General features: G+C 35.6%; 1 protein-coding gene across 1 annotated transcript in view; it reads right to left on the minus strand.

The window, feature by feature from the left end:
* Nucleotides 1-11,045, minus strand: part of LOC308176504 (uncharacterized protein) — a 424,460-nt gene that overhangs the window by 122,805 nt on the left and 290,610 nt on the right. The window contains exons 20-24 of the mRNA XM_080552300.1: nt 8,822-8,875; nt 7,755-7,801; nt 6,796-6,876; nt 5,108-5,155; nt 1,937-2,035 (exon numbers count right to left, since the gene is read on the minus strand). Of these exons, the coding sequence (XP_080408426.1) occupies nt 2,026-2,035; nt 5,108-5,155; nt 6,796-6,876; nt 7,755-7,801; nt 8,822-8,875 (240 nt within the window). The 3' untranslated portion in view covers nt 1,937-2,025. The remainder of the gene's footprint in view (nt 1-1,936; nt 2,036-5,107; nt 5,156-6,795; nt 6,877-7,754; nt 7,802-8,821; nt 8,876-11,045) is intronic.

The following is an 11,045-nucleotide window of genomic DNA, read 5'->3' on the forward strand; positions in this document are numbered from 1 at the left end:
TAGGTAGCAGACTGGGAGCACAGACAGCTGCCAGTCCACACCAGAGCCCATCAGGACAGATCTGGTAGGAATGAAGTTCTGTCAAAAGGGAATGAAGAAAGTCACAGAACTGATTCCAACACTAACAGGACTTCACAGACAACTTGCAACTTACAATATAGAAAAATAAAAAAATAAAAAAATAAAAATCAGGAATATGAAGAGGAAATATAAAACGATGGGCAGTGTTGATACTAACTGATGTAAACAAGCTTTATTTGTAAATAACAGTGTCCCAGCTCATAATTAATTACAATTTAGGAAATTCAGCAATCAATCCTGTGATATGCGCTTTCTGTTTGTCATTGTCCCCCAGATTTTTGAAAGCTTTCTATTGTTGGTCATGCAGAAGGCAAAAATTCTTTCTCCAAACATCACCCAAGAAGTCTGGCACCAAATGCAGTGTGAAAGATTGCAGAGATATACTATCTGGGATAAATTAATCAGCTCAGGTCTCAGTGTGGATGCTCTTATACATTATAAATTGCATACCTGGATGTTAGACATGTCTGTGATTTTCAGCAACATTTCTTATTCAGTTTTGAAATATGTAGATACCTATTCAAAAGTACAGCATTAAACTAACATAGCCTTTTTTCTAACAAATCATCAATGTTAAATGACGACACCCTGGGTTTATCAAAAATTGAAGGTGTGTTCAGCTTCTGCAATATTCTTTTCCTTAAATCCAGTGAATTCATAGAAAGAATCATAGTTCATGTGTTTTTATTATTATTACTGTTATTATTTAATATTTTAATATATTAAATATATTATCATTCCAATAGTAGTGAAATGCAGATAATTTCAGCTAGTTGAAATTTTAGCATAAACTCCAAAAACTTCACACAAACTTAGCAGACTGATTCCAGTTATGGAGAAGCAAATAAGCGGAAGAGCATTGTAATAATCATTAGTTTAAATTCTCTGATACAAGGAAGCATCAGCTTCCACTTTCAGAGCTGAGGAAGACATTCATACGTTTTTACTTCCCATAATAGAGAATTCACTGTTAACTGGGATTCAGATTCCATGTGTTCGGCCTCCCTACAGATATGAAAATTCTATTCTAGGGAGTTCTATCAAAAAGCTCTCACTGGTAACAAAAAAATAAAAATATACCATGGAAAAATGCATTCATCCAGATGGATGTAAAAGTATTGAAACTTGCAACTCTGGCTGCAGAAAAGAAATAATCAGAAGTACAGTTTACCTTAATTTCTTGAAACCACAGTCATCTGGGAGACTACTCTTTTCTATTCAAATCCAAAACATGTAATTATCCATTCTTCCAGCATACTTATATCCTATGTAAGGATATATGGGTAACCTTTAAAAGTTGGTTGGTTTTTCTTTTTTGTTTGTTTGTTTGTTGTTATTTTTTTACCTTTCCATGAAAATAATAACCAGATGATAAGAAGGTAAGGTAGACCAATATAAATCTTGAAAGGCTGTTAAGAACTTATTACTAGAAAAATAGAATTTAACAGAAGAAATTATGCACCACATTTTCACATCTGGGTTTGCAGAAATAGCTTTTGCAACTCCCATGCTTCTCTCTATAAATGTGCTCTTATTGTCAGTCTTTTGATCTATTTGAAGAGAATTAAGGACAACCACAGAGCTACATATGTCACTCAAAAACACAAACATGCTCTGTTTTATCATGGAAAACTAAATAAAGGCACAGACATGTTAATAAAGGAAGCAGAGAGACTCGTTAGGTTCTATGGTGAAAGCAAGCTACAAACCATTATATATTACATAAATAGTGTAAAGTGTAAAATATATTTACACTATAACACATTTGTGGGATCTAGTTTACTAGAAATTGCCTAGGGAAAAAGAAAAGGAATCTAGAGTAATAAAAAAGTGCCAAAGTGAATGAAGTGCTCACAAACTACTGTTGCTTTGCTGATTCTGGAGAAGAGAAGAGGCCAGGATTTTGTCACAGTTTTGATATGCTGCCAATACAATTCTGTTCCTTCAGTGCAATCTGAAAAAATAATATATACATTGCTTAATGAATGGACAAGCCAAAGATTTTTATTATTATATTATTTTTTACCCATTTATGGTTTCAAATTAATGAAATGACATGAGACAGAAGCCAATGACAACTGCTAATCTGTAAGCAGCAACAAGCAAGGAAAAGCTGATAGGAGTACAGCTGTTTTATTTTAATTGAGGAATGATTTTATGTTGCAAGCACTCAATATTCAGAGCAAATTAAAAATAATGAAGTGAATTGATACCAATGATATTTTTTACCTACTATCCTTTTGTAAATCTATTTCTTCACACAAATTGACATGTCTAATTGATACATACGCTATTATTCCTCATTAGTAGGCTGAATAAAATAATTCTTGATTAAATTTATTGCAATTTACAATCCAGCATAATGTTTGCAAGCTATAAAAGTCAATCAACAGGAAACAGAAAAAAAAAACAGATGACATTATTACTTCTTATATATACACAATAATTTAGTGAGTTTCATGGAACCTTCCTAAGCATTTTCTGTCTTTCTCAGGAACCAATGTGCATCTTCAACAGGTCACTCAATTTTTTACATGGCCATAAATATATTTCAGTGTGTCTATTCTTTGCTTTTTTTTTTTTTAATATAAATATCACCTCCAATAAGTAAATTATTTGTGTATTTAGAAATTCGTTAGAAGTTGTCTGGAAGAATTAGTCTTCTACTAACACTCCAATGAAGTTAGGCTGAACAGCAAATGATGCCTTCAAGTCTACAGGTCTGATTTACTTTGGCATTATTACCTTGTTTGATTTATTTTGTGTTAGAAGAAAAAAAAAAAAAGAAAGAGAAAAAAATAAGAGAAAAGAAAAGAAAAAAATAAAGCAAGTTGCAGAAATTCAGTATTTCAATGTAATAAAGACAGTCATTTGAACAAGAAATTTGACAAGCAAAATATATATACTATAATGCAAAGTTTTGAAAAAATATATTTTATAATGTAAAATTTCCAGGCAAAAGGAAAACTGAATCAATGGCAGGTCAGTCTACTCTTCATAATTGTAACTTATTCCACATCTTGCCCTAGCCTCCACTATTTTGTAGGAAATTCTGTGGTATTATGAAACCAGCAGAGCTGCTATTTTGTTATTCTCTTCTCTAATGGGAAGAAAAGTATGTCATGACCAGACCATTTCTATGGCCTATTGCTTCTATTTCTCTGGAGAATGCTGCCAGCTGGTACATGATTGCTGCCCTCTTAAGTTGGGCTTCAGGCTTGAGAAATAAGTTACACGAAAATGCAGTATATATGCTATATTTTGTACAGACATAGAATAGCCTTCCTACTTTTGTCATCTTAAGTTAATATTATTTCTTTGGAGGAAGAGCTTCCGATGCTCCAATTGTGTCTGTGCCCTGATTGTAGTCTGTCTCTCAAGTTGTCCAGATAATCTGAGAGAAACTGCTCAAAGAATCAGAACTTATTCCATAGGACCACAGAATCAGAATTAAAGAATGAACTGTGTTGTGAATGCTTTTCACTAGTACTACATATCATGGTCTCTGTAAGACATAAAATAAAAATTTATTTTCGAAAAATTACTTTTAGGTTCAAATCTAAGTTCAATTCATAGAACTGTTTGGGCAGCTGCCATCTAAAACTTAAAAAAAAGGAAATACATAGGCTTGCACAAGGAACTGAAGTTAAGATGCATATTTTAGAGCTGTCACATGACAGTCCCCTTCAAAAACAATGTTATTTATTGTACAGATATTTTAGATTCAGAATTGTATTTTTGTTCAACATATTTAATTCTTTTTTTTTTTTCTTGCTGGGAAATTTTGATTTACATTTTGTAAAAGGCAATGCCTATCAGTTCAGGAAGACTGATAACATTTTAAAGCCAATCCTTACATTACAAAAATAAGAAGAGGACTTAACCAACAAGAACAGCTGTTTCAGGATTCATTTCCTATTTGGTACATATTATTCAGCACAGTAAACAAAGCTCCAAAGATTACTTTTAAGGGTAACCAAAACTATTTCCATGCTACACATATACATATATATGCTATCCACAACTGGGCAAAAGTAATCAGGAGCTATGGCAACCACAAAGACTTATTTAAGCTGAAGTCCAAAATATATATCTTCCATGTCGCATTTAGCCTCTGTTATCAAAGGTAACTAATTTTTTAAACCTTTTCAGCCTATTTTGCTGGACAATATTTTAAAAGTAGTAAGCATATCCTATTCATTCATTCAAATTAAGGATGCCATCTTGGTCTACATACACCCAGAGAGGTTAAGGGCTTCAGAAGCCAGCTGCCAACAGCTGGACAATAGGCAATCAGCCTCTGGGCACAAACAAATCAAGGGTCATGGGCAGTGCAGCTGCGCCACAGAAAGCAGGGCTGTATGGGCAGAGTTGTCACCCCGTGCTGAACCTGGACATAGAAAATGATGCAGCAGAGTGCTGCGGGAAGCGCTTTTTCCAAGGGAATAACAGGGACTGGCGTGGCTGGAGACATCACAGACTAACACAATGTCTGAGGGCACTCCCAGGGTGGGCCAGCTAGGCAGCCCCCCTTCTGACTGCTGTCACAAAGCCACAAAACTGACTTTTATATTTCAACACACATTATCTTGTCATCTCTTTTAATCTCAGAATACCACATTAAGGAAAACATGATGGGAAAGATTATGATCAGCCTTAAACACACTATTTTCATTCAGCTCTAACAAATTCAAGAATAAGACTATTTTGTAAATGAGCATAACAAATTGAAATTCAATAGTCTAGTTAATCCAAGCATATTGAAATAAAATTGTGTGTGTGTGTGTGAGAGAGAGAGAGAGACAGAGGCAGAGAACGTGTAGTGAGGACCTACTTTCCTCACATATTAACTATTCCTATTATCATAAACTTTGGATAAGCAATGAATCACAACTCTAAAATATAAAGATATTCTGCTTAATATTGCTATTAGCTGCAAACATAAAAAAAATCTATAATAGATTATTAACTTTTAAATCTTTATGACATTTGAAAAGAGTAAACATATATATATATATTCACTCACCTTATTATATTCACCATACAAGAAAACAAAGGTATTATCCAAGTGAGCCTATACCAAAAGGAAGCACACATTAAAATCCGGAATTTGATACCCATTCCAAATACAAGAAGTAACAAATTTGGTGACAAAGCTGTCAAAATATGTTCCACAAATACATTGGCAAGAGATCTGGACATACTAAAGAAATTCAGTGAAACAAAATAGGTGCCAAATGGGGATGTGTGACAGTGTTCAAAAATACATTTCAACCAAAGCAGGAACACATCCAACAAAGAGATTCTCTACATAAATTATCATGAAACTATTAGAAATAATTGGCTAGTGATTTCAAAATATTACATATACTTTTAATGTTATCAAAGAACTGTGTTGTGAACCATGTGCGATTTCTTGGCAGTTTAATTTTTGGCCACAAAACATCATTTTTAGACGCAAGTGAAAATACTATATCCCATACTGCAAGTCAATCTGCAGTTTTTGAAATCATGTTGAGCTTCCAAACGCTTTGAAATGATGCTAGGGAAAATACTATAAAAGTCTGAATACCCTGGAAGAGTGTAGGCCTTGCAGGAGGTCTGCCAGACACATGTGTCCCTACAAGTCTACAGAAAGCCTACAAAGCAAAGGCATCTTCAGTGAGCTCTCCAACAGAAGACAGCGGTGTCTGCAGTCACATCATCCCAAGCAACCACTTCAGTGTACGTATTGGTCTTTCCGGCTTTTATTAGTACCAGTACATGCTGGTGCTCTCCCAGCTCATGATTAAAGGTATGTAGGTACAGGAGGCCATCAGAGTTGCGTAAGTCTAACAGGAGCAGGTTAATTTTTATGCAGTGCTATATTAAAGCCATTTTTTTGACAAAAATAAAGTCAGTTAAATGCTTGCAGGTACCTCTGTGAACACAGCCCAGCTCTGCAGGAATACCTGCGTGAGCAGTAGTGTCCAGGCCAGGCTAGGCCGCAGTGCTGAGCTGGGAGGTGCCACCCCGCAGAGCTGCCCGCTCACATCCTTCACACACGTGATGTGCAAACTTCTGCTCGTTAATGGCTCTCCATAAATATAACACTTTAAAAAATCAGAGCAAGCCGCTGTACACTACTCAGAAAGGAAACAAAAAGAGGCCAGGCAGTGCATATATATAAAAGACAATGCTCTTCAATGTCAAACTATTTCCTTTCATTCAGTCAATAAAGAAGACTATCACACATTAGTGCTCTTACTAAAGAGCACTACATGAAGCATCAGCGTAGTACAGCAGTATTGGCAGCAGTATGCCAGGGCAGCTTTCTGCAGTCCAGATGTGCACACCAGCTGCAAACTTATGCCATGAGAGTACACTGCAATTTCAAGTGCCTTCTCAGATCAAGTTGAAAGCTTAAGGTCCAGAGTATCTGGGGTTAAAATCTGGTCCACCTGAAGTGTATGGAGATATTCATTGATTTCATCAATGCCTATTATAATCCACAAAGGTTTCAATACTGCATTGATCAGGACCTCCCATTAGGGCACTAATCCAAGGAAATATTTGCCCTATGCTTACTCTCTAAAAAATTCATTGTTTATTGTTTAATGCTCGTGCACATTGTGAAATTCCCCCATTACTATGGGGACCAAAGAAATGCATGCTGAACTTGAGGCAGCACAAGATTTGCAATTGTCCTTAACTCCTGGCAAACTAATGCCTTACCCTTGAAACAAGTCCCTGAGAAAGTCCTCTCCTGCAGACACGCTTCTTCCTAGTGCAGAAAGATCAATTTTCCTGAACAACCTGAAAGAAAAAGAGAGAGATAAATAGGCCATAACTCCATTTATTCAACTGCACAGAGAACTTTCCAGAAAAGCCTTTTCCAGTGCATGTTGTTACTTCTACCTCCTCCTCGACACCCTGAAGGGCTGCTGCCATGCCCCTGCAGTGCTGCCCAGGTGCAGGCAGGCTCCTGCTCCCCCAGGGCTGGGGAGGTTTGGGAGCAGGATAAGAAAAGGAAAGCACTGCCTTCTGCTGCAGCAGAACATGGCCAGAAGTTCATGGCTTATTTTTGTGAAAAAATGTTCCTTTTTTTTTTTTTTACAGTACCTAAAAGGTGTATGCCACTGTAGACAACCTTCTTACTTACTGTTATAAGCTTTGCTCTGACACAGAATCTTTTTTTTTTTTTTTAAACCTTAGAATGTAATTTTTGATATTGGTTATAGAGCTTTAAAGATAGGCCTTGTTCACTGGACAAATGAATTTACTAAAAAAAAATATTATAAACAACACACACTAAGTTACCTAACGTGCATTTTTTCTGTTGTGTGAGCTCTTTAAATTTAATATCCTGTTAAGCAGTAGTAACTTTTAAGTTGCAATAAAATCAAATAATTGTATTTATCAATTTGTTTTAATTACCAACCACAGATATGCATATGTCCTACTTAGCCTGTGAAAATCTGAATGCACACCTGCTCCAACAAACAGTCTTTAAAATGAGACATGAGGAAAATATTTGAATTACATTTCCCTGTTCCAACATACCATTTTTAAAAAGCACTTTCAACACTGAACTAGGCCTTTACAGTTAAGGCATTTTACAAGATGATACTGAGCTATGTTTCCTGTCTATGAAGAAGGCACCAGCATATAAAATGGTAGTGAATTTGCATTACCTCCAATCCATCATTCTTTGAGTGCGCAGGAAAAACCGTGAGACCTGCTGCAACAAAGCACAGCCTTGTGTTGACAGATTCTTATTTAAGTGACTGTGAATACAACAATTCCACAAATAATTTGTCAAGTGTGTGGCTGAACTAGCTCTGAACCCTGATAAATACCAACTCGCCTCACTGCTACAAAGGCATGATGTTCTGTGTGCGGGCAGTGAGTAACAAGCACCAGGATTTAACAATCGATGCTACTATATTTCTCTTTTCTTTGTGGTTAAAAGAACCTTGAAGGGTGGCTCTTTCAGCAGTGTTAAGTACTAGTGGTGGCTATGCCTTGCAAATCTAAGTAATACACTGCAGGCTGAGGTGGAAGGAAATAGCATGCCGCATCCATTTTTAGCTGCATTTAAAACATATGGTTTACGTTCTCTGCTGAAAAACAGTCCTTGCTGTATAGTTAGCAGATTATTGTGTAATACAGGCTATTATTAAGTGGACCTCTTTCAAATTATGATAATAAGACACCTACTTTCCTGATTTTCACATCCTAGGGCATACATTCGTGCTGGGGTAATTCAAGAGAGCAGGCTCTTTTTAGGAAAAATAACACAAACACTAGATGAACACATGTACATATTAACAGAGGGAAAAAACACACTCCTTCCAGGTATTCAGTTGAAATCAAGAGGGCATTTTTCTACCATGCAGTGCATTCTAAAGGCATTATGGACGTGTGAGGAAAAAAAAAAAGAAAAAAAAAACATTTTTAAAGAAATGTAAATCTAATCAGTCTTGAAGCTAGCAATATATACATAAATGTCTTTTGCAGATATAATTTAGTATGCATTATTAATTTATTTTTCATAAACCTCTCCAGCTACAAAAAGGATAAGTGGAAATGTGCCCCCACATTGACGATAATGCTCATTTGTCAAGCAGGAGTGAACTTATTAACAAATTTCCCCCTCCTGAAATCCCATCCTAAAGGATATTCAGAATCTTCTCTGTAGAAAGACCAGACATGCCTATTGCAAACAAGATTATTCCAGACATTTTAATAAAGTACCAACCTTTAATGGGACGTGAACTTCAGTATACCATTTGCAAGGCAAAACCTGCAAACTCTGGACAGCAAAAAATTATCATAATATTTCTGTAAGTCAATTATATGTATGCTTTTTACTCTAAAATACTAAAGCCAATAGGAATAATTGTGATACTATTAATGAGCCCCAATGTAAAATGCTAATTATTTATTGTTTGTAAAGCAATTTTAAATAATGCAGAACTCATACACTAATGCCATCATGATTTTCCAGTCATTAACTTAACCAGAATTTGCATTTTGGGACTATAGCCAGTGACTTACATGCACTACTTAAGTCATTTTTCAAACACCCTGTCCCATCTTAATCTATTCATCATTAATCACATTTGGTCACTTTACATACAGAACATTATTCAGATGAAAGATAAAAGAAATACATTAATAAAATTAAAGCTAGAGTGAATACTTCAAAATATAAAGGTAGAGGAGGAATATGGTTATCAAAGCAATTTATACATTATGCCTATTAAAACAGACTTGTTTATGCAAAAGTTCTGAGAGTTTTTGAGTGTTTTTTTCCTGTAATGGAAAGCATACTTAGAAGGCCACCTTTGTACTTTATCCTTCCCAATCATCTGTAATTGTGTTTACATAGCAAAGAGAAGATACTCAAATTTTGTGCCTTTTATGAAATAGAAGGAAAATATATTAACAGCTGTTTTCTTGTCAATACAGCTTTAATTTTAGGTCTGCAAGAAATCTTAAACTTAGGGAACTGGCTTGTAATTACAGGCTCTGTTTATCTGAAAAGATCCAGTGCTCTGCCTCCTGCATCTGACTGACCTCTTCTACCTTAAATCAATCAAGTCACAGAAGCCTTACATCCTCTTTGTGTGGGTCTGGTCCACAAGAGGCTGTAAAGAAGAGAAGATTTCTTATGAAAGGAGTTTTGTTACCAGCTATCTTGCACCTTTCACCTCAAGGCACCAGCTGATTATACAGCCACTGCAGTACACTGGCATTAGTAAGTGAATGAGCTGAACATGGCATGCAGCCCCAATGTTCTGGAGATCTTTGTATTCACATGGCAGATTTAGCACAGGCTAGAGCAGGTCCCCAGTGGTACTCCTGCAGCCTGCTTTAACTCTTGCTTAGTGACACTACCTCCTGATCAAGAAATGCATTTTCTGTTCCCACTGAGTCTTTGATTTATTTTTCTCCGATTGCCAAATGGCTGTCAATCAGCAGGAATTGTGATAGTTTGGTGGGGGGGGGGGCGTGTTTGTTTGTTTGTTACAATACAGAACACTGCTCTTTTCTGAAATTTAGTGAGATGAAATAATTTTCTTGAAGAACAACAACAAAAAGAAAAGAAAAAAAGAAGAAAAAACTAGCACAGGGCTACATCAAATAATAATTCAATCCATATGGCTATTTCACAGTGCTGAAAGTAGTTTTGTGATGTTTAGTGACTCCTGTGAAATAATTTCATGATTTCATTCTAGTTCCTAACGAATAAGTGTCCATTCCACAAATGCTCACTGTATTTTTATCATTTAACACTTTTTTTTTTTGGGGGGGGGGGGGGGCGGTATTTCAAGCATAGAAGTATTTTACACATGACCTGTACAGGTCTTCACCAGTGAGCCAAACAGCAGCCAAAAATCCATCTGACAGCCTGAGATGGATAGCTTCAGTCCAGTATATGGTGATTTGGGTAGCAGAGTTTACATGCATAGAACATTGCCTTATAATAAAAGTTAACTGCTAACTCAAAGCATATACATGTACAATATCCTGAGGATATTTACTTTTTGAAGCTATGAGGTCTCCTAAAAGAATTGACAGTTATCTTAAGTTTCTGACTGAGAACTCCATTTTTGTTTAATTAATCATCTTAAATATACAATATGAGTTGATTTTTTTTGTATTAAAAAAAAAAAAGAAAAAGAAATGCGCCTTCTTGTACCTATTTCATATCACTTTAAAAATACTGCTTTTTTGTGTGTATGTAGGTTTTCACTTATTAAAATTTGAACTTGTGATCTAATTAATTGGGAAATCTCTTGGACAATTTTTAAACAAGATACATTGTCCTAAGTTTTCATCCCTAACAAGACTGCTGCTGAAGAAAACTGCTTCTGAGGTTCCAGTCAAAAAGTAGTAATGTTCTATCCACACATTAGTGATTCCAAAATTCTCCATTATGAACAATATTTATCAAAAACAGCCCACTATCAGATGAA

This window comes from Anser brachyrhynchus (assembly GCF_964034855.1).
Source record: "Anser brachyrhynchus genome assembly, chromosome: 12".
Taxonomy (NCBI): Eukaryota; Metazoa; Chordata; class Aves; order Anseriformes; family Anatidae; genus Anser; species Anser brachyrhynchus.